Below are 22,896 nucleotides of genomic sequence, written 5' to 3' on the forward strand. Positions count from 1 at the left end.
GCTGCCTCACAGCTCGTAACGGTGAAAGCAGATTTTGGAACATCAGCTCCTTGGGGCAGACTTTCTGGGCAAGGGGTTGCAGGGGAAGGAGAAGCCCTGGTCAGTTCAGACAAGGTTCTGGGACAGAGGTGAGGATGTTAGAATGAGCTCCCCCAGGAGCTCCCTCTTTTCACAGCCATGTGCCAGAAAACACTCACCAGCAACCAGCTGGGCCAGTTCCTGAAGAACTTGAAAACAACAACATAAATGGCTCTGCCATTCACACTCCGAACTCGGAGCTTAGAAAGAGGGAGCGTGGTTTTAATAGTAACAGCTAACATGTCCCCAGGGGAGGGGCTTCCTGAAAACCACCCAGCTGCTGGGACAGCCAGGTTGGGGTCTGGTGGCTTCGCAGACACCCGCTGAAGGCCCAGCAGCGTTAAACATCCCACTGTCAGACGAGAGGCTGGTTTGGGCCCATTGGCACCAGGTGTGCTCAGCTCTAGCCGTGCCTGACCGCCCGCACGGCTTCTGGACCCCGTGCCCTGATGGAAGGCAAGGTCTCGGCAGCCTTCCCTGGGGAGACAGAGTCACAAGCACCAGCTCATGACAGGAGCGGAGGTTTTTGCCCAAAGAGAACACGCCAGTGCAGCTGTAGGGCAGGGCCTGGGTACCAGCACCAGCAGGAGACTGGTTTTCTCAGCGATATGTCTGCATCTCTCAGCGCAGCCCTGTAAAGTCCATTCCCGGCTCCGGTCTCTCCAACGCGAGGCTGCGGCCAGAGGGAAAGTCCTGGTCACGCATTCAGCTCCTTCCTTCCTACAGCACAAAGGGAGCGCTTCAGTCATTGTCATCATCAAATCTCTGTGCTCCCATAATGCCAAGGGCCCCTCGGGTCCTGGCTCCCAGTGTGGCTGCTGCCCAGACGCACAGGGAAATGGTCCCTCGCTCACAATCCAGCCTCTCTGGTTCCTGTGCGCCTCCCTTGCCCCGGGATTGGATGGGGCAACAGGCACCCTGGTATCCTCGCCATGGAACAGCAGGGCCTGGAATTGAATGGCCCCGCAGCCACCCTAGGCACAGGGGAAATGGTTTCCCAGTCAAAAGCTGTTCCCAGTGAAAGAGGAGTGAGCAGCTATTCCCTGTGGCGTGTGTGAGGCACGGTAGCAGCCACACAGTTAGGGCCTGGTCTGCCTCGGTATGAAGTCAGCTGGGAACATTGGACCTATTTGCCTCTGCCATAGAAAGCGGAGGCGATGCCCATCTGGGTCCCCGTTGCAGCACAGCAGCTGTGGTAGAGATTTTGCTCCTCTGCAGGAGGAGACGCTTAGGAAATGCTGACTAGCTCAGGCAATTCCCTGCTGATTCTGTTTGCCCACCACAGACGCCCTTTGCTTTGCAGCTCTGGCTGCCACCTGCACTGCCCAGAGCTGTACTGAACTCAGCTGGGCGGGGCAGCGGAAAGGGCAGCTGGGCCCAGGCTTCATTCACTTACAGACGAGGCGTTGGATAAATCCCCCCAGCATTTCCTTCATCTCCTTGGAGCATCAATGTCCAGGAGCTTCAGTCCGACTCCGTCCCCTGCCCACCCCCAGCCACGCGCTGAGCCTCACCTGGCATGCAAGGATGCGTCTCTTGCTTCCCATAAATGCACTGAAGCCTCTGAATGAGAAATACCTTATCTTCCCCTTCCTAGAACAGAAGAGACACCACCGTGAACAAAGGGGGGCAGAACAGGGCCATGACCCCCGGCAAAACAAGCCGCTGTAATAGGAGAGATGGAGAAACTAACGCTCAGCTGTTATGGCCAAAATCCAGTGGGAGCTGCAGGTGTTCAGCACTTGTGAAAACTCAGCCACTCATTTGGGTGCCTAAATGTGTGTGTAGGTGTCTAACTGAGGCACCCATTAGAACTCAGGAGTTCCTGGATCCCAGACCCGTGCTCTGTCCACTCGACTACACCTTGCACCTCCCATCACCTTCCTGAGGTGTAAGCATGGGGTACAAGGAACCAATGCCGAGCCACTGGCTCCTTTGAAATCTATGTCCCCAGTTTTCCTTATGGCTCCACAGCCGATTACCAATAAGTACCATAAACCTTCTCTCCTCATAAGAACGGCCACACTGGGTCAGACCAATGGTCCATCCAGCCCAGTGTCCTGTCTTCCGACAGTGGCCAGTGCCAGGTGCCCCAGAGGGAATGAACAGAACAGGGAATCCTCAAGTGATCCATCCCCAGTCACACTTTCCCAGCATCTGGCAAATAGAGGCTAGGGACACCATCCCTGCCCATCCTGGCTAATAGCCATTGATGGACCTGTCCTCTGGGAACTTCTCTAGTTCTTTTTTGAACTCAGTTATAGTCTTGGCCTTCCCAACAGCCTCTCTCCTCACACCTTTGGCTTAAACCTTTGCATGTAAAAGGCACTTCTCTGTGCCATGGTAGGGCCTTCTTTAAGGTACTGGCACAGAGGCAGGCCCAATTCAGCTTTCCCTGGGTCCCCAAGTCCCACACATAAGGCAGTAAGAAGCAAGCAGCATGCAGAGGCCCCATGAACTCACGTTGGCAATCTGTTCCTTCAGCAGGCGGATGATTCTCCGCTGGCCTTTCACCACCTGGATGTGGAGGTAGATCACAGCTCTGCAATGGAAGGACATGAACTGCAGGCCTCAGGGTCTGATGCCCACATTTGAGGGGGCCACGCATGCCAGATGTATGGCTAGATCACCTGCCATTCTCTCCAAGCCAGAGCAGGGGACAGGGGGGAGGACGGACAGGGGATGGGGGGGGACAACTGGGCTGGCCCCAGCAGCCAGTCAGAGACCTCCTTTCTCACACACCCAACCTCTCCTCCCAACGAATTTCTCTGCGCTCAGCCACTTGTTTCACGGCCTCAGGCGGCCAGGGAGTGAGGAGTGGGACACGCACTCCCCGAGCAGCCCTCCAGCTCCCCCCTTGGCGATGCAATGCGTGGGGTGAGGGTGTCAGACTGTGCTTCACGACTTCAGTGGGGTGACACATCTGACCCCCTCATGCAGAAGAGGCAGCTCCACCCCCTGATTCAGGGGCGCCGCTCCATTAGCTGCCGGAGCAGGGGCACCAACACCTTCTTCCAGGCTTCCACCCACGGGAGAGTGAGGCCGTGGTAAGGAGAAATAACAGCTAGGTTCAAAGGGTCGTGCCAAACCCAGTGTAGGACCAGTGCTGCTCTCTGGGCGGAGGCAGGAATGCTCCTGGGTGACGCTGTCCCGGCTTACCAGGGAGCTCAAAGTACAAGGACTGAATGCCTTGAGCAGCTATTCTCAGCTACGGGGAGCCCAGCCTGGTGTGTTTGCCTGTAGTTTTCAGGCTTGGATTCTGAAGTCAGTCATACTCACAGCAGGACTCCGGACACAAAGAACAGGAAGAAGGTATTTCCCACCAGGTGTTTGTGGATCCAGGTGAACCAGGCGATGTTTGGGCTGCATTTCTCCAGCTCTTGAACCCAAGTCTTCCCTGACTCGTAGATGGTCTCCTGCATCCGGAACGGGCCACATGTTTTGGATGGTCTCACTCTGGGCAGACAAAGAGCAGATGAAAGTCAAATGGACACCTGTGGTAGAGGACGACTTCCAGCTGCAATTCACTTGTTACCAGAACCACCGCCTGACCTGACCTGGGCTTTGTGCCTTTGGTGTGGAATCTAGATGTTACCTCCAGAAACAACACAAACCTGATTTCCATGCCACCTAGAATGGGCTCCAACTGCAGCCATGCCCCGGGAAAGACTTCCTCTAGCAGGGATTTGATCCAAGGCACCCCCGCCTCCCCGCCCCACCCCCAGCTGTGCACAGGTGTTTAGAAACCGCAGGGCTGAGTCGGAGGCAGGCGAATCCTCTCTGCGGAAATATCCCCTGGCTGCCTTTATTCGTACAGTGCTAAAGCACGCACGGTGACTTACAGGCAGCTCTGAGACAGGCCCAGCCCCGAGGAGCAGACTGGTCCCAATCAGCCTTTGTGTCCCAAGCACTGGGAAGCTGGAGGGGGGAAGGGGAGGGTAGAGCAGTCAGACCCCACAGCTGGTTGGCTCCATTCTCTCTGTAGGCACAGAGGGTTCTCATTACACACACTCACGCCCAGATGGTGTAGGAGAGGAAGATCGCGGCGCCCAGGAACGAGGGGAAGCACAGGAGGGTGATGAAGACAGTGCTCATGTGAGATGCGCGCCACGGCTTGCTGGGAGACTGGCAGTTCTTCATCAGGCTGGTCTGGAGATACAGAGTTAAACCAGCTACTAACTTCTGACCCGAGTGTAACAACCCCCCATCAGCTGGCACACAGGACAGATGTTCTCTGGCCCAGGGAGTCCCAGGCCACTGCTGCTAATAGAAATGGAGAGGGTGAGACCTGGTGCAGGTGAGGAACGCCCGTCTGTCCCCTCCCTTCCCAGGGAGCTCTCCTCTGTTTCTGGACAGAGCTGACTATAGAACTGGACAGGGACCTTTCCCCCCATCCAGCCTCTAGACCTCCCGGCTCTGGACAGCGTGATTGCAGCTGCAGCACTGGCTGAGGCCGAACAGCAGCTGCGAGCCGAAGGCCGGTGGGTGGGGACGACCGTTACCTTCTTGATGTAGAACAGGAGCACCAGCTTGAGGATCTGGACGGCTGGGAGGAGGGGGCAAAAGAGAACCCCCAGCCTGAAAGGAAGAAGGAAAGATACAGTACATTTGTGAGAGCCCTGCCCTCCCCCGCCCCCAGGAGCCAGTGCCCCCAGCCATGGGGCAACATGGTCATTGCCTTGTTCTCCTCCAGCTGGGGGGCTTCCAAAGTGCACAATGGAGCCAGAACATGGGCGGCAGCAGGGGACCCTCCGGGAGCTCAGTGGGGCAGGAGATGCGCTGTCATCCAATGGCAGTGGAAGCCCACGGCGTGGCCCGGGGGCCCGATCCGGCCCGCCTGACAAGGGGACCCCCAAGCCGTACCCACACGGCTCGGCCCAGGCACCCGATCCTGCCTGCCTGACAACACAACCCCCACGCCGTACCCAGAGGGTGCGGCCCAGGGGCCCGTCTGGCCTGCCTGACAACATGACCCCCACACCGTACCCACACGGCGTGGCCTTTCCAGTTTCCTTTTTCACACAGTGAGTTTCTAGCCCTGGAGTCTGCAGAGAAAACCTGCTACATACGAGTGGAGTGTGACCCTTGCATGGTGCCTGCGTGGCTCAGACGGGGGAACTCGACTAGGAGTCTGGCTGGAGGAACAGAAGCGACTTGGAGAGAAGAGAAACAAAGGGCAGAAACCGGGATGGCCTGAGTGGGGGTGGAAGCGACAAGCACTGAACGAATCACAAATAAGGCCAACGGTTAGTTACTACACAAGGCCTTGTTCTGCCATTGACACGACTCCTGCTCCAGGTTGCGAGGGAATCGTAATCCTGACCTTACACCTGGCCCCCAGAGCATTTGCCCTCCTTCCACGCACGTTCTGTTCTGCACAGGTCCTTATCTCGCCCGCAGCGTGTCAGGCACCTTCCCGCCTGGGGCGTTCTCGCTCCCGGGGGAGCTGCGTGTGTAGGGGGGTTTAAAGGTGCTCGCTGCTCTGTGTCTGAGCTCCTGCGTGAGCACCTGTGTAATCGGGCAGCCGCCTATCGGCTTGTGAAGCGGATCTGCCTCTCCTGGCTCTGGGAAGAGGCTCTAGCTACTCGGGTAACAGAGGGGTGGGGGGAAGCTGTTGAACCACTGGCAGCAGGAGATGCCTCACCAGGTCAGAGTCTGCCCATAGATCAGCTCCAGCACGTTCCGGGCAATGTCAAACTCAGGCCTCTGCTTCCTCATCAGCTTCTTCTCCAAGATGAGCCTGGAAGACAGAGAGAGACTCTCAAGGGGCTGAGGCCGCAGGACACTCAGCCCCTGAACTTTCACTCCAACAGAGATCAACCTTGCAAGCAAGATGTGCCAATGTCCCAGCAAGCCAGAGCTGCCTCTGCAAGGCGGAGCCGGGGAGGCCCCAGCACCAGGGATGGGCACCGCACGAGCATTACCTCCAGAGCAGCTCCCCAAGGAAAGTGTCCAGGAGCGTGAACACGAAATCCATCACCACAAAGCGGTACAGCTCCTGCCCCACAGACGTCTCCCAGCACTGGGAAAACACAGGCATGGGTGGTATCAGGGAAAGGGTAGAGATGGCTCCCTCCTCCCACCCGCTCTCCTGTGGCTCCCAAGCAAGATCTGCGAACACCTGCCCTGCAGCTCCCTCAACAGTGGGGCACTCACTCATGGTGCCCTGCCCGCTAAGGCACTCTTCCCATGGCAACTGGTGGGCTGGCAACATTCTCACTCGCTAGCCAAACCTAGCCACTGAGCATTCAGATCACGACACTCTGCCTCTTCGAAAGGGGAACTCGGGACCTTTGCTATGCTGCATTGTGCCATCCCTGCCCATTGCAAGGGCCAGCAACAATCACAGAATCGCAGGACTGGAAGGGACCTCGAGAGGTCTCTAGTCCAGTCCTCTGCGCTCGTGGCAGGCCTAAGTATTATCTAGACCAGTGGTCTCCAGCCTTTTTATGCCCAAGATCACTTTTTGAATATAAAGGCAACCCAGGATCTACTCCACCCCTTCCCCGAGGCCCAGTCCTGCTTACTCCATCTCCCCCCTCTCTCCGTCGTTCACTCTCTCCCACCCTCACTCACTTTCACCGGGCTGGGGCAGGGGGTTGGGGTTCGGGACGGGGTGTGGGCTCTGGGCTAGGGCCGAGAGGTTCGCAGTATGTGAGGGGGCTCTGGGCTGAGCCTGGGGCAGGGGGTTGGGGTGAGGGGTGCAAGCTCTGGGAGAGAGTTTGGATGCAGAAGGGGAATCTGGGCTGGGGCAGAGTGTTGGGGTGCAGGAGTGGGTGTGGGGTGCAGGAGGGGGTATGGGGTGCTGACTCTGGGAGGGGGCTCAGGGCTGGGGATTGAGGTGTGGCCTCCCACCGGGTGGTACTTACCTTGGTGAGCAGTGAGCGAGGCTAAGGCAGGCTTCCTGCCTGTCCTGGCCCCATGCAGCTCCTGGAAGGGGCCAACACGCCACTGTGGGCCCTGGGAGGGAGCAGGGGGGGGACTTGGCTCTGCACGCTGCCCCTCTCTGCAGGCACCAACGCCAAAGTTCCCATTAGCCACAGTTCCTCATTCCTGGCCAATGGGAGCTGCGGGGGCGGTGCTTGCAGACAGGAGCAGCGCTCAGAGACCCCTGCCCCCCTCCCTCCCGGGGCACACGGGCCGCTTCCGGGAGCAGCGTGGGGCCAGGGCACATAGGGAGCCTGCCTTAGCGGCAGCCCTGCTACACCACCAGAGATTGGGATTGACTGGGAGAGTCCCCAGGATCAACCAGTCGATCAAGATCGACTGGCTGGTGACCACTGAACTAGACCATCCCTGACAGGTGTTTGTCTAACCTGCTCTTAAAAATCCCCAAGGATGGAGATTCCACAACCTCCCTCTGCAATTTATTCCAGTGCTTAACCACTCTGACAGTTGGGAAGTTTTTCCTAATGTCCAACCTAAACCTCCCTTGCTGCAATTTAAGCCCCTTGCTTCTTGTCCTGTCCTCAGAGGTTAAAGAGAACAATTTTTCTCCCTTTAACAACCTTTTATGTTCTTGAAAATAGTTATCATGTCCTGCTCCGTCTTCTCTTCTCCAGACTAAACAAACCCTGGTTTTTCCATTTCTCTTCATAGGTCATGTTTTCTTGACCTTTAATCATTTTTGTCGCTCTTCTCTGCATTTTCTCCAATTTGTCCACATCTTTCCTGAAATGTGGTGCCCAGAACTGGACACAATACTCCAGTTGGGGCCTAATCAGTGCAGAGTAAAGCAGAAGAATTACTTCATGTCTTGCTTACAACACTCCTGCTAATACATCACAGAAGGATGTTTGCTTTTTTTGCACAGTGTTACACTGTTGACTCATATTTAGCTTGGGATCTGCTCTGATAATCTGAACCCAGCACAGCAGGGGTGGCAGATTGTCCCAATATCCCTGGGCCAATGGGAGAGCTTAAATGAGTGCTCCTCTCTCTGAAGGGTGCAGTTGGGCCATTCAGTAGCTCCGAGTAGCTCTTGTTCCCTCAGCATGCACAAAATCCATTTAATCCTCATTTCTGCACAGCCCATGCAGCTGTGGGCCAGGTGCAGGGGCCCAGAGCTGCAAGGGCCCAGCTCTCAACAAGCAGAGGTTGCAACCAATGCAGACTGACCTCGTCCTCCAAGTAGTATCCCCTCTTCCGACTCAGCCAGTGGTAACACAGCAGGCCCAGGACGACCATCTTCAGAATCAAATTCCTCAGGACGAAAGAGAAAGGGAGAGAGGGAGGTATCGGAGAGTGAGTGAGAGAGAGCGATCCCATGCCAGCAAGAGGAGCAGGGCAGGGATGGACAGAGAGCTCTGGTGGGCAAAAGCACGTGAGCTCGCCTGCTCCGTTCAGCTGCTCCGAGATCTCAGTGCAGAGTGCCTGGCAGTGGAAGGCACCAGCTGCATGCATCTCCATTGTCCCCCTGGGGCAGTCCCTGGCCCGGCCTAAGAGCAGCCCGGGCCCGCCCCGGAGCACAAGAAGGAGGAGGAGGAGGAGGACGGAAGGCCTGTGGCTCACTGAGAGGGGTGCTCAAGCCCAGGTCCTTCAGGGAGTCCCAGGCTCCCAGTGCTGGATTTCTAGCTGTAACACAGCAACCAAGAGCAAAAGAAACCCCCAGACAGAGGGGGGTACGCCCCACCCCCACCGCCCTACCTGCAGATGGCCACGTACACCTCCAGCGCTGGAGACTCCTGCTTCTCCCAGGCTGCCAGCAGGTTATACAGGTACGGCATCACCAGGTTCATCAGGGACACCACCATAGGCAGGACCAGCAGGAAGGCTTCCTGCCGGGCCTCGCTGCTCCCCCCGTCTCGGCTGTCCAGGTGCACCTGGAAAGCCAGCACCAAGGGGATTACTGGCCTGCAGACCACACACAGGACTCTGGCTGCACCAGAGCATCCCTGGCCTCTCGGGAACAGTGCGACTGCCCGTGTCTCTGCAGAGCCCGGCCCCCGCCCCGCTAGCTCCGGGATGCCCCTCCAGGCAGGGATGACAGCCCCTTATGAGAGGAGGGCCCAGCACAGGGCCCGCACTCACCTTGAGCAGGTGTTCGGAGAAGTAATACACTGCGATGACACAGCCTAGGACGGTGCCCAGGGACAGTGCCCAGGCCAGACTGAGAACCACCATCCTGCCGAGCCTCCTGCACAGGCTCAGTGGGCGGGACTTGGATTGCCACTCTCCTAGCAGCTCCTGCAAAACACCACCGCAACGGACTGTCCTGATTGTACCGACGTTCCTGGGGCTGACAGGCGGGCACAGCGTTCGCTGGGAACGGGCTGCAGGTCAGGAGCGGCGAACGCCTCCCCAGGAAGGAGGGAGTGGTGGAATGGACCCGGGAGCAGCCAAAGGACCCAGGGCCTTTGGATGCACCAAGAGAGCTGTTGTCCCAAGGGGCGGAAGAGGGGAGTTTCCAACACGAGGGCAGGGGTCGATCCTTGGGGAATGGGCCAGGACCTGGTGTAACACACCCATCTTTCAGCTGTGGGGATTCAGGCTCAAATCCCGCTTTAGGTCACAAGTGAAAGTGAATTTTGTGGCTTCAATTTAATCCCCAGCTTGCCCAGTCACAAAGCCACCATGGTGGTCGTTCCTGGCTCAGGAGCAGCCCAGGAGTAACACAGCGGGGCAGAGCAATAGTGAGGGGCACCGGCACAGCTGTGGGAGGAGGGGCAGGGGCAGCTGTGAGTCTGGGCTACAGGGCACCGGCAGAGCTGTGCGTGAAAGTCTGCACAGTTTGGTCCCTAATAGAGGAACTGAATCTATAATATGGTCAGTGATATTGTTATAATTGGGGTAGTGCCCACAGGTCCCACTGAGCCCAGGGGTCCCTGGGGCTAGGTGCTACCTGTACACAAGGAAAAAGACTTCTAACTCGAAGTGCTTCCCAGCTCCCTAGACAAGCCAGAGCAGGCAGTGTTGCCCCCTGGCTTGAACAGAGGGGGACTGAGGCACAGAGTTTAAGGGTCTTGCCCAAGGTCCCACAGGGAGACTGTGGCAGAGCCAGGAGTTGAACCCACATCTGCCAAATCTCAGGCCATTGCTTGAACCCTGTGGCCAACCCAGGCCGTCTCAATGAGCCTGGAGCCGGGTGGAAATCCTCTGCGCAGCACTCGCCTTCAGCTGGGTCCGGATGTTTTCGTTCTGCAGCCTGACGGAGCGTCTCTGGATCACCTTGTAGTCCCAGGCACAGAACACTTTCATGGCAAAGTGCCCCGACGTGCTGCCCACGCGGTAACTCTCGCCAAAGGATCGGGACATGCTGAAAGAGGAGCAGCCAGGGAACGGAGATTGCAGAGATGAGAAAGGAAAGGAAAGGGGGGCATTTCCGAGCCATCAGTGGGTGCCGTGGAGAGCATGGGGCTGGGGTAAGTCAAGGGGCAGAGGCCATACAATAGCTCAGACAGGGTGGGCCCAGAGGTCGGGGCGGTGGGGGGTAAGTGCTCAGATGAGGGCGCCTGGGTGAATAATGCAAGGCACAGCCAGTGAGCAGGGAGGGCGCCTTACCTGTACACCAGCAGGATGCATGTACTGAAGAAGGAGACCCCAATGGTGAACACATAGGCCAGCGGCATGTTGTACGGGAGATGGCCTTTGCCAGGCTGGCACCTCCCACAGCTGGGGGTGCAGGGGTCGTTCAGGGTGAAGTTACTGTAGTAGCCGTAGTACATCAGCGTCTGAGTGAAGTAGCCCTGCAGGGAGAGGACAGGAGTGGGCCCCACTGCCTCCCCCAGCTGCAGAGCAGGGGGACTCTGCATGGGCTCCCAAGGGAGACGTGGATCCCCGTCGCTGGAGGGTTTTAGGAACAGGCTGGACAAACACAGGTGGGTCTCGGGTTTCTTGGTCCTGCCTCTCGAGGGCCCTTCCAGCCCGACGTCTCTATGATCCCTGGGCTCCACCTCCAGGCACCATGACGGGTGCTGCTCAGCAGTGGTGGTGCTGCTCCCCTCTCCCCCCGCCCGTCCCTGGGATCCGGTCCCCTGTCCGGGCCAAAGAAATCCGATGCAGGCTGCAGCTGCTGTACGGCGGGCCCCAGGCCCTGTTGCAGGGCGGGGGCACCTTTCTCTGAAGCACCTGGCTCTGGGCTGGAAGCAGAGCTCCTGCTGAGCAGGGGATGCAGATCCTGTCTGTGCCTGAGCACCGAGGGGTGGCAGGGCATGTGGGTGCTGCCCCGGGGCTGGGGAACGCAGACAGAGGGAGGTGGGTCTCCGAGGTCTCGCCCTCCAGCGCAGTACTCACCGCCCCCGTGAGGAGCTCAAGCCCTGTGAAGAGCCTGCTGTTCCCAGCGGCCGGGGGGTACCTGGCCTGCGTGGCTACCACGAAGATCAAGAGGGTCAGGAACAAGAAGGCATTGAACGTGAGAAGCGTCTTGAGGAAGAGGAAGTAGGACAAGACACTGGAGCCGAAGCGGCCGCCGATCTGCTTCAGGGACTGATGCCAGGGCTGGAGGGAGTGGAGGAGGGAGAGGAACCCATCCCAGAGACTTCGGAACCCCTGGAGGGGAACAGAACTCCGCTCAGAAAAGGGGGCCAGGGCCAACCCGTCCGAGGCACCCCTGCAGCCCCTCCAACCTCCCCTCTCAGCTGTGGGAATCCCTGCAGCGCGCATGCTGCTACCGTCTCGCAAGGCCCAACTCTGCTTAGCGCAGCCAAGCTGCTCCTGGACTCTAGCCTGCCATGCTCTCCCTCTGCTGCTCCCGGCCCCATCGCCTTCCTCCCGCTCGGCTACTCCAGCGAGGGCTTTGCTGAGTGGCCCAGGGGCGCAGAGGGACGGACAGAGATGTACCATGCCCCTGGGAGCTGAGCACAATGGCAGCTGCGACTGGAAGAGGTTTGTGTCCTTTAAGCATCACGTCTCAGGTGTCCCGTGCGCATCTCGCGCCGTTCGGTCTGCACTGCTGGAGTCTCCGGTGGAAGGGCTGTCACCAGCTCGGGGGCTCTGTGCACCTACCAGAACCAGGCCCCCACCATTCACCACAGCGCCAGGGCTCAGCCCGGGCAGGTCCTGGCCCCATGCCAGTGACAGCTCCAGGCAGGGAGCACTCAGCATAACAGGGAGAGAACCCCCAGTAGGACAAACAGAACCACCCTGGCCAGTGAGTGCTGGGCTAGACCTTCCCCTGCCCCCAGAAATGTGCTCCCTTCCCAGCAGAAATCCCAAGCCTTCAGCTTCCCAGGACACACGGGGAGACCCGGGGGGAGGGAGAGCTCAGTTTGAGCATTGGCCTGCTAAACCCAGGGTTGTGAGCTCAATCCTTGAGGGGGCCATTTAGGGATCGGGGAAAAAATTGGGGATTGGTCCTGCTTTGAGCAGGGGGTTGGACTAGATGATCTCCTGAGGTCCCTTCCAACCCTGATCTTCTATGATTCTATGACCAGACAAAAAGAAAAGGAGTACTTGTGGCACCTTAGAGACTAACCAATTTATTTGAGCATAAGCTTTCGTGAGCTACAGCTCACTTCAATACAGACTAACACGGCTGTTACTCTGAAATCTATGACCAGACAAGGCGCCTGTTCCCACAGACGCTGGAGAGTCCCCAGGGCCCCCTCCCTGGGGGGCTCCGCCCAGCTCTGAATTTATCTGAGCTGCTTCATAAACAACTGGGGAAAAAAACAGCCACTATCTTAATTCCCAGCGAGAGACAGGAGTGCAGCAGGGCCTGGCGCGAACTGCAGGACTCTGCCAGGGGCCACAGCCTGGGGTGGGGAGTGCGGGGAGGGAGAGGAGATCAGGGGCTCCTGTCCTGCAGCACGGGGCCTTTGACTCTGCGAGGTTTCTCCAGACAAAAATCAGATCCGCCCCTCCTGGCCCAGCAGCCGGTGCTGCCAAGGGCCCAGCCTGGCACCTGCAGTGGGTGGGGGCAGGACTTACTGTGATGAAGTCGTGTTTGAGTTGGCCGCAGCAGGACAAAGGCCACCTGGTCCTCTCGGGTTTCCTCAGGGTGCTTCTGTGTCCACCCAACTCCTGCCTGCAACACACAGTCCCGTCACACCACAGCTCAGACACCACAAGGGAGAATCCGCAGGAGGGGACAGTTCTGCTCTTGGGAGACCCCACGCCGCCCACAGGGGACACCGGCCTCCTCTATTCACCCCCACGCTCTCTGAGCCCCCGCCCCACCCAGGTTCCTCAGGCCAGAGAGACTCCGCTTAGGTGTGGGCAGAGCTGGCACCTGCTGCTTCCCCTGTCCCTGGTGGGGACGGACCTGAGGCTGCGTTTCTCTGCCAGGCTCACGGGCATCGCCTGCAGTATGTGGTTCCTCTGGCTGCTCGAGAGGGTCTGCAGCTCCTTCACCAGCAGGCTGTGTGTGTCTGGGGAGGAGAGTCGCAGCAAGGGTCACGCAGGGCGAAGTGGGGCACCCTTGGCAGAAGAGGGGGAGCCTCCATGTCCATGGGCTGCAGGGACCGGCCCATTCTCAGCCAAGGTGTGGGGGGAGCAGGGAATGAGATGGGGCAGGAATTCCGTTCCAGGCCATCGCCCCAGCTCAGCATCGCTGCCATCCCGGGGGGGGGGGGGGGCGGCGCTGGACACGTGGCCCTTTCCCCATCCCGAGGGGGGCGCTGGTCACGTGGCCCCTCCCCATCCAGAGGGGGGCGCTGGACACGTGGCCCTTTCCCCATCCCGAGGGGGGCGCTGGACACGTGGCCCTTTCCCCATCCCGAGGGGGGCGCTGGACACGTGGCCCTTTCCCCATCCCGAGGGGGGCGCTGGACACGTGGCCCCTCCCCCAATCCCGAGGGGGGCGCTGGTCACGTGGCCCTTTCCCCATCCCGAGGGGGGCGCTGGTCACGTGGCCCCTCCCCATCCCGAGGGGGGCGCTGGACACGTGGCCCCTCTCCCAATCCCGAGGGGGGCGCTGGACACGTGGCCCTTTCCCCATCCCGAGGGGGGCGCTGGACACGTGGCCCCTCCCCCAATCCCGAGGGGGGCGCTGGTCACGTGGCCCTTTCCCCATCCCGAGGGGGGCGCTGGACACGTGGCCCTTTCCCCATCCCGAGGGGGGCGCTGGACACGTGGCCCTTTCCCCATCCCGAGGGGGGCGCTGGACACGTGGCCCTTTCCCCATCCCGAGGGGGGCGCTGGACACGTGGCCCCTCCCCCAATCCCGAGGGGGGCGCTGGACACGTGGCCCTTTCCCCATCCCGAGGGGGGCGCTGGACACGTGGCCCCTCCCCCAATCCCGAGGGGGGCGCTGGACACGTGGCCCCTCCCCCAATCCCGAGGGGGGCGCTGGACACGTGGCCCCTCCCCCAATCCCGAGGGGGGCGCTGGACACGTGGCCCTTTCCCCATCCCGAGGGGGGCGCTGGACACGTGGCCCCTCCCCCAATCCCGAGGGGGGCGCTGGACACGTGGCCCCTCCCCCAATCCCGAGGGGGGCGCTGGACACGTGGCCCCTCCCCCAATCCCGAGGGGGGCGCTGGACACGTGGCCCTTTCCCCATCCCGAGGGGGGCGCTGGACACGTGGCCCCTCCCCCAATCCCGAGGGGGGCGCTGGACACGTGGCCCCTCCCCCAATCCCGAGGGGGGCGCTGGACACGTGGCCCCTCCCCCAATCCCGAGGGGGGCGCTGGTCACGTGGCCCTTTCCCCATCCCGAGGGGGGCGCTGGACACGTGGCCCTTTCCCCATCCCGAGGGGGGCGCTGGACACGTGGCCCTTTCCCCATCCCGAGGGGGGCGCTGGGATGCCTGGCCCCCCCAATCCCGAGGGGGGCGCTGGACACGTGGCCCTTTCCCCATCCCGAGGGGGGCGCTGGACACGTGGCCCCTCCCCCAATCCCGAGGGGGGCGCTGGACACGTGGCCCCTCCCCCAATCCCGAGGGGGGCGCTGGACACGTGGCCCTTTCCCCATCCCGAGGGGGGCGCTGGACACGTGGCCCTTTCCCCATCCCGAGGGGGGCGCTGGACACGTGGCCCCTCCCCCAATCCCGAGGGGGGCGCTGGACACGTGGCCCCTCCCCCAATCCCGAGGGGGGCGCTGGACACGTGGTCCCTCCCCCAATCCCGAGGGGGGCGCTGGGATGCCTGGCCCCCCCAATCCCGAGGGGGGCGCTGGACACGTGGCCCTTTCCCCAATCCCGAGGGGGGCGCTGGACACGTGGCCCCCCCAATCCCGAGGGGGGCGCTGGACACGTGGCCCCCCCAATCCCGAGGGGGGCGCTGGTCATGTGGCCCCCCCAATCCCGAGGGGGGCGCTGGACACGTGGTCCCTCCCCCAATCCCGAGGGGGGCGCTGGTCACGTGGCCCCTCCCCCAATCCCGAGGGGGGCGCTGGTCACGTGGCCCCCCAATCCCGAGGGGGGCGCTGGTCACGTGGCCCCCCCAATCCCGAGGGGGGCGCTGGTCACGTGGCCCCCCCAATCCCGAGGGGGGCGCTGGTCACGTGGCCCCCCCAATCCCGAGGGGGGCGCTGGTCACATGGCCCTTTCCCCATCCCGAGGGGGGCGCTGGTCACATGGCCCTTTCCCCATCCCGAGGGGGGCGCTGGACACGTGGCCCCCCCAATCCCGAGGGGGGCGCTGGACACGTGGCCCTTTCCCCATCCCGAGGGGGGCGCTGGACACGTGGCCCCTCCCCCAATCCCGAGGGGGGCGCTGGACACGTGGCCCTTTCCCCATCCCGAGGGGGGCGCTGGACACGTGGCCCCTCCCCCAATCCCGAGGGGGGCGCTGGACACGTGGCCCCTCCCCCAATCCCGAGGGGGGTGCTGGACACGTGGTCCCTCCCCCAATCCCGAGGGGGGCGCTGGGATGCCTGGCCCCCCCAATCCCGAGGGGGGCGCTGGACACGTGGCCCTTTCCCCAATCCCGAGGGGGGCGCTGGACACGTGGCCCCCCCAATCCCGAGGGGGGCGCTGGACACGTGGCCCCCCCAATCCCGAGGGGGGCGCTGGTCATGTGGCCCCCCCAATCCCGAGGGGGGCGCTGGACACGTGGTCCCTCCCCCAATCCCGAGGGGGGCGCTGGTCACGTGGCCCCTCCCCCAATCCCGAGGGGGGCGCTGGGATGCCTGGCCCCCCAATCCCGAGGGGGGCGCTGGTCACGTGGCCCCCCAATCCCGAGGGGGGCGCTGGTCACGTGGCCCCCCCAATCCCGAGGGGGGCGCTGGTCACGTGGCCCCCCCAATCCCGAGGGGGGCGCTGGTCACATGGCCCTTTCCCCATCCCGAGGGGGGCGCTGGTCACATGGCCCTTTCCCCATCCCGAGGGGGGCGCTGGACACGTGGCCCCCCCAATCCCGAGGGGGGCGCTGGGATGCCTGGCCCCCCCAATCCCGAGGGGGGCGCTGGGATGCCTGCCCCCCCCAATCCCGAGGGGGGCGCTGGGATGCCTGGCCCCCCCAATCCCGAGGGGGGCGCTGGTCACGTGGCCCCCCCAATCCCGAGGGGGGCGCTGGTCACGTGGCCCCCCCAATCCCGAGGGGGGCGCTGGACACGTGGCCCCCCCAATCCCGAGGGGGCGCTGGGATGCCTGGCCCTGCAGCCCGAGCAGTGCATGGCACTCCCAGCACCAGCTGCAGCACCAGCTGCTCACCTTCCTGCTCTGAGCGGCCGGCGTCCAGCTCCAGGTCGTACTGCCGCAGGCTGGGCCGTGCAGAGCGGGACACTTGGTGCAGCGGCGGCCGGCTGCTCCGGCGGCGAAGCTTGGTTGTGCGGTTGTAGCACTGTGAGATAATGGCTCCTCGGCTGTGCCCTGGAACACACAGCCGGCACGCTGGGGGTGAGCGAATGCACGCTCCCTGGCGCAGGGAGCCAGCGGGGCCGGGCGATCGGCAGCCTCTGGAAGACAGGTCTCCTCGGGGGCTGCCCAGGCAGAGGCATCGGGTCCCCCTCCCCTCAGCTTTGCTTCCAGCTGCCTCATGAATGGGGGTCCCAGCTGGGGGCATTGCGCTGCTCAGGTTCCTACAGTGGGGGTTGGGGCAGGGCGGGTTTGGTGGGGACACGGTAGTGGCGGGGTGGGGGGCACAGCTTGGCGCAGGTGGGGGCAGGGTGCTGGTGGAGGTCAGGGGCTGCAGCCCGGGGCGGACAGGCAGGTGATGGTGGGATGATATTGGGGTGAGGGCAGGGTGGGGGGCACGGTTTGGGGCAGGGGTTGGCGTGGAATGGTATTGGGGCAGGCGGGTGTGGGGCACAGCTTGGGGCGGGCAGGTGAGGGCAGGTTTGGCTCTTGGAGAACCACTGGTCTGCCCCGGTGTGAGGATGGGACGCAGCAGGGAGGGTTGACCTGGGAATGTGCCCTGGGGAGGGGAGACCTGAGAGCCTGTCCCCTGAGCCAGGAGGGGGAGGGGGAGGTGACACCTCTGCCCAGGAATGTGGACGGAGGCTGCAGGAGGGGGCCTGCTGGGTGGGGGTTGGTTTCAGTTTGGGGCTGGGTGGAGGAACGCAGGGAACCCCAGGGCTGGGGTCTAAGCTCCCTGCTCCCCCAGAAGGACTTGACTGAGGGGTCCTCGTTGTACCCACAAGCTCTGTTTTGGACTGTGTTCCTGTTGTCCAATAAACCTGTTTTACTGGCTGGCTGAGAGTCTCAGTGAATCCCAGGAAGAGGGGTGCAGCGCCTGGACTCCCCCACGCTCCGTGACACCTGGGGCTGGTCCAGCTGGGTCGGGAGGTGCGACTAGCCGGCGCCTGGGCCATGCAGCCATGAGCGGGCCCAGGACTCTTGGCTCCAGTCTCCTCAGCCCACTCTGTACGGGGATCAGGCCAGGCTGGGGGCGGGCAGCAGGACCGGAGACGGGCTGGGGCTGCGTGGTTGGCTTCCCGGGGCTCATGCTCACCGATGGTGCGGCTGGGCATGCGGGCAAGGATCTGTAGCGTGGCTGAAGAGAAATCCGGGTGCTCTCCCCTCGGCTCTGGCTCCTCCCAGACCTCAGTGCGGCCGGCTGCAGCAGCCCCTTGGGCCAGGTTTTCTGGGAGAAGGCGAGGAAATGCACTGAGCTCTGCCTGTCGGGATCAGAGAGGGAGTTCCCTGCGGGCTCCTGGGGACAATCCCCAGCCAGGCCTGCAGCTCCGAGCCTGGGCTCCCCATATGCTTCGCTCAGGCCTGCACCTGTTCAGAGCAGACGCCTGGCCCCGAGACGAGCTGCTGGCCCCTGCAGTGGCACTGGCCAGAGGCACCCCAGGAACAGAGTGCTCCCTGCTAACCCCCACAGGGTCTGTCTGTTCCAGCACCCGGCCCGAGGGCTCAGAGCCTCCCTTGTCAGCAAGCTTGCCCGAGCTCCATGGGCCCCTCCTGACGGCTTGGCGACAGGGTTGCCAACTTTCTAATAGCACAAAACTGAACACCCTAGCCTCACCCCTTCCCTGAGGCCCCCCACCCTGCCCCACAGCCCTGCCCCCCACTCACTACATTCCCCCTCCCTAGACGGTTCAGTCTCCCCCACCCTCACTCACTTTCACTGGGCTGGGGCAGGTGGTTGGGGTGTGGGAGGGGGTGAGGGGCGGGGGGGACACCTTGGCGAGCGCTTGGACAGTGGAACGTTGTACTAGTAAATGCCAGGAAGAGTCTCAGGAGCACAAACTAGGCTTCGTATCTGAGCTATAACCTGTGCCCCCCCAGCACACACAGCTTTTTGGGCTGCAAAGCGCCCCCAGATACACCCGTGCTGCAGGTCACTGCTTTACCTCTGCCCCCGACGGTCAGCTCCTGCAGCTCCTGCAGCTCCTGCTCCTGCTCCTGCTCCTGGAGGAGCTGCTGGAAGGAACTGTGCATAGCACCCTCATCGCCCAGGCTCAGATCTGGGCTGTGGGAAACACGGAAGCCAAGATACAGGCTGAGCGGCAGGTAACCGCGCCCACCATGACTGTAACCCGCGGCCTTTGGGCTCAAGACGGGAGGTGGCCAGGTCACAGGTTTGTAAAGATGCCAGATTCTAGCAGCATCCTCTTGTCAACTCAGCGGGGGTGGTGCTGGGACACAGCAGCCCCTGGCTGCACCCCAGAAGAACCCAAGAGCCATGGCCAGGGGATCTGACTGAGTTCCAAGGCCTGTGGAGTTGCTACCATGCAGGGTCACAGAGCCCATGGGGCCACTGCCCCAGAGCAACTCCCGAGCGGGATCACCCTCATTGCCACCCCAGGACAATTCTGTCTGCACAGGGACGCGCTGCACCAATCTTCCCGTTTCCCCTCGGTATCCCCAGGGCGGCAAGTTCTGAGCTGCACGGCCCCCATCCCCACATGGGGAGGGCAGACAAGTGCCCCCACAATGGAGGCTGTTGCTGTGGCAGCCGTGCTCCACCAGCACACCCTCTTGGCAGGGCCAGTGGGAGCCTCTCCAGGGCCAGGGTGGATGGCTCGGGCTGAGAGGCTCCCTCCCACCACAGACTGGGAGAAGCCCGAGTGCTGCCGTGTTAAGGACAGGATGCAATGGCTGTGTCTGGATAGGTTCCCCAGTGGAGTGGGCAGAGTCCAGGGACCATGCCCCTGGCAGGCAGTCAAGTGGGGCAGCAGGGTTGCTGCTCTGAGTTACATAAATGGACCCTAGACACCTCGGTGGTGGGCACGTCAGAGGTGCAGGTCTGGACAGATGGAGTGCTCCCCTCCCAGGCAGCAAGGAGGCAAATGGCCATGCAACTCACCTGGCACCGTCCCTACTCTCCGGAACGCAAAGGGTGAAAGAGAATGGCTGGGTCATCTCAGGGTCTCAAGTGCAATTCCAGCAGCTCGAGGCCGGATCCAGACAACACCGGGGCCTGGAGTTCTCCAAACAACTCTCTCTCTCTCAGCAGCGCCCTCTTCTCTTCATCTCCCACTTGTCGTTTCTAAAACAGGCCCCCCAGGGCTAGTGAGCCATGGGCAGAGTACAGCCGAGGGTGCTGGCTGGGCAATTCCCCAGCTAATTCAGCCCAGTGAGCGGGGGCTGGCTGCTGGAGAAGGGTGTGCTGGGCTCTGCCACCTCCCAGGCGAGTCCCACGGAAACACAGGGGCTGTGCTGAGTCAGGCAGCACAGCACAAAACACGGGGAAGAGGAAGGAAGAGAGGAGGGGACAACAGCTGCGATTCAGTAACACACCCGCCCTGTTGTGCAGATCGTGAAGACGCAGCAGCAGGCTCGGGGCTGCGGGCCCAGGGCCAGCAGATCGTGCCCGAGGGGCTATTCCCGGGGGGGGTGGAGACTAGGTGTTTCTAACGTGCCCTAACCCTGTGCCCCAATCCCCTGCCCCAGCCCTGAGCCCCCCCAAACCCAGAACTCCTTCCTGCACCCCAGAGCCTGCACCCCCAGCCCAGAGCCCTGAGCCCCTCCTGCATCCCAACCCTCTGCCCCAGCCCTGAGCCCCTCCAACTCCCCAAACCCCTCATCCCCAGCTCAGTAGGGTCGTGGGCATCAACGATTTTCTTCAACTGGGTTCCTAGAAAAAGAGTCTGAAAACCACTCACCTAGGGCACTTGCTTCCTTTTTCACACAAGGGCCCTGACCTTTCGTTACAGCTTACGGCCAAGGAAGCGGAAACGCACCGACTCGTAAAAAGAAACTGCAGAGAAAACAGCGATGAGGAGAGATCTCTCCCACATCCTCTGCACTACGGCAACCTCGACCTCCTTTCCTCGGCGCTGCCGCACCTTGCCCAGAGAGACACTAACCCCCTGGCTCCCTCTGCCCTGGCAGGGACTCCTCCTCCAGCCCTACCCAGGCATCCTTGCAGGGTTCCAGCTAGGGGCTCTGTCTGTTCCCAGCCGACCACTTGCTCTGTGCAAAGCCCCAGGCACCGTATGTCATGCAGTGCGAGCAGCTCCCAGGCAGTGATCCACCCTCTGGCTGGCCAGCCGAGAGACCAGATGGTCAATGCTGGGCACTGGCTGGGAGCCCTGCAGCACCTAGGGTCAGGACTCAGAAACCACAGTGCCAAGCCTGCCGTACGTGCGTCAGAGAGAGGGAAAAGCTGGGGCCTTACCCTGTGTGTCGGGGCTACTCCCCCAACCAGAACAGGCAGGAGAAAGGAGCCACTCTCTCCTCCGCACTCCCAGTTCTGATTCCTCAGTGGGCACCAGAACAAACTGCCTGTGTGTCCCTGCCTGGGCAGCATGTAAATGCAAACCCTTTGTCCTCTCCCCACACAATGCCCCGTGCAGCCCAAGGCCAGGGGAGGGGTGTCCCCGTCTCACCCAGTCCAGCTTCCAGAGGGTCACATACCAAGATGCATTTTGCACCCTGAGTGAGCTGGAAAGTCTGTGCAAGGCACTGGCAGAACGAGCCATGGCCTGAGCGAGCTCCTGCACTAACCAGACCCCCTGACTGGCTGTGAATGCCTCTGATCACCTATGCACCTCTCTGCTGAGAACCAGGGCTGCCCAGGACATCTGGGGCCCCGGCGTCTGCAGGGCAGCACAGGCCTTGGGAAATGCCAAATCTCCACCCTCCACAGGAGCCACTGGACTGGCCTTAGAGCTGCCCTCAGGGGAGCAGGGCTGGCCCCCTGCATGCTTCCTCCCCCTCAGCCCCCTCTCTCCCCTGCCACTTGCTTCCCACACCCAAAGCCCGCACTGAGAGTCTTCAGGCACTAAAGAGTTAACTGGAGCGGAGTCAGCCCCTTCCTTCCAGTCCTGGAGCAGCTGGGAGTCTCACTTCCCTCAGCCCTTCACATTCAAACCACTCCCTGCAGCAAGTCCAGGCAGATAGTGGCCCAGGCTGGCTTGGCTCCCTTTCCCCTATCAGAGAGAGACACTCCCTCTTAGAAAAGCACTGGGCCCCCAGAGAGCCTGGGGGGCTGTGGCATGGAACAGGTGTGGTGGGGCACCAGGGAGCTGGACACCCAGGCAGACCTGTCCCGCAGGGGCTTGCTAGGAGAGCAGAAGACGTGATTGTTGCTGGCACCCAGAGCCGAGAGGCAAAACAACAGCAGGGGTTCGTTACCCTGTGTGCTTCACTCAATAATCACAACGGGGTGGAGAAGCAGAAAAGTTTATTTGAAGTTTCAAAAAGGTACAGGGAGATTAGAATCTCAAATCCTGTACACAGAGCAGGAAGTTACACAGGCTTTTATACATCCTTTCTTCAGCATACTTACCCAATAGCAAGCTGCCCTAAGTATCTATATAGCCAGCCAATCCAGTTACCAGCTAGTTCCCTGGTTCTCTGTATCATTTGTTAAACTATACATAAAGCTGCTTTATTCAGCATTGTTCTTCCATATCTGCCCTGTCTGGCCTTGCTTAGTTTCAGGCAGTCTGACTCTGCCACATATTGTTGCAGATCCTCAGCATAGCTGCTGCGAGTGCCTCCAGGCTGGGGGGGGGGGTAAGGGGGAGACAAGGACACCTGGGCCTACTGCGAGGGGGCTTCATCGACACTCGTGGTCTTCCATCCCCTCGAGTTACCTAGTGGCCATGCCCAGTGTCCCCAACATGATGGTCCAAGTAGATGCAAGCTGCACCTACCTGCGCTCCCTGCTCCAGGAGCCACCCCTGCCAGTGCGGGAGGCTGGGCACAAAACTCACCTTGGCTCTCCCCACTCTGTGCAACCTGCGTGGGGGGCTCAGTCCCGCTCCAGGAGTGATTTCTGGAGCACCCGGCTCCCGGGGGTGGCTCCCGTGGGGCCCGCCCCTCCTTTGGCCCCACAGCCAGCACAGACACACCCCCAGAGGAGCAGTGCCTGCAGGGACAGAGGCACACTGCACCAAAGCCCTGCCTGCAGGGTCAGGGAAACTCAGGAACCTGCAAGCTTTGTCCCTGGTCTGGTGGTCCCAGGCGGGGCTGGCTGGAGACTCCGGCCCCTGGAGCTCTCCCTGCAGGTGTCTCCTTCCCACCAGCTGGTCTAACTGACCAGAGTCCCTGGGTGTGTCCATTGGCTCCCTTCCCTGAGGAGCTCGCCTGCTGCCTGTGGGG

The 22,896-nt window shown here is 61.7% G+C and overlaps 1 protein-coding gene across 6 annotated transcripts; it reads right to left on the bottom strand.

Annotated features, from left to right (window-relative positions):
• Positions 1–247: 247 nt before the first annotated feature.
• On the bottom strand, positions 248–21,258 carry TMC6 (transmembrane channel like 6). Of its 6 annotated transcripts, XM_075119140.1 has the most exons (22): positions 20,966–21,258; positions 20,451–20,545; positions 19,652–19,834; positions 18,696–18,814; positions 17,849–17,980; positions 16,609–16,767; positions 13,280–13,385; positions 12,946–13,042; positions 11,311–11,565; positions 10,579–10,763; positions 10,189–10,333; positions 9,109–9,264; positions 8,725–8,900; positions 8,197–8,281; positions 6,003–6,100; positions 5,723–5,818; positions 4,581–4,656; positions 4,094–4,227; positions 3,358–3,534; positions 2,542–2,620; positions 1,593–1,671; positions 248–798 (listed from the first exon to the last, which is right to left on the bottom strand). In XM_075119140.1, exons 3-22 carry the CDS (start codon positions 19,705–19,707, stop codon positions 776–778), a joined length of 2,433 nt encoding a protein of 810 aa, XP_074975241.1. In that variant the 5' UTR covers positions 19,708–19,834; positions 20,451–20,545; positions 20,966–21,258; the 3' UTR covers positions 248–775. The 6 variants fall into 6 exon arrangements, with proteins under 6 accessions (XP_074975241.1, XP_074975242.1, XP_048673184.2 ...); XM_075119141.1 differs by lacking the exon at positions 20,451–20,545; XM_048817227.2 differs by lacking the exon at positions 20,966–21,258 and having other exon boundaries at positions 20,451–20,894.
• Between the last annotated feature and the right edge of the window lie 1,638 nt (positions 21,259–22,896).

This window comes from Caretta caretta, chromosome 14, assembly GCF_965140235.1.
Source record: "Caretta caretta isolate rCarCar2 chromosome 14, rCarCar1.hap1, whole genome shotgun sequence".
NCBI classification, from domain to species: Eukaryota; Metazoa; Chordata; order Testudines; family Cheloniidae; genus Caretta; species Caretta caretta.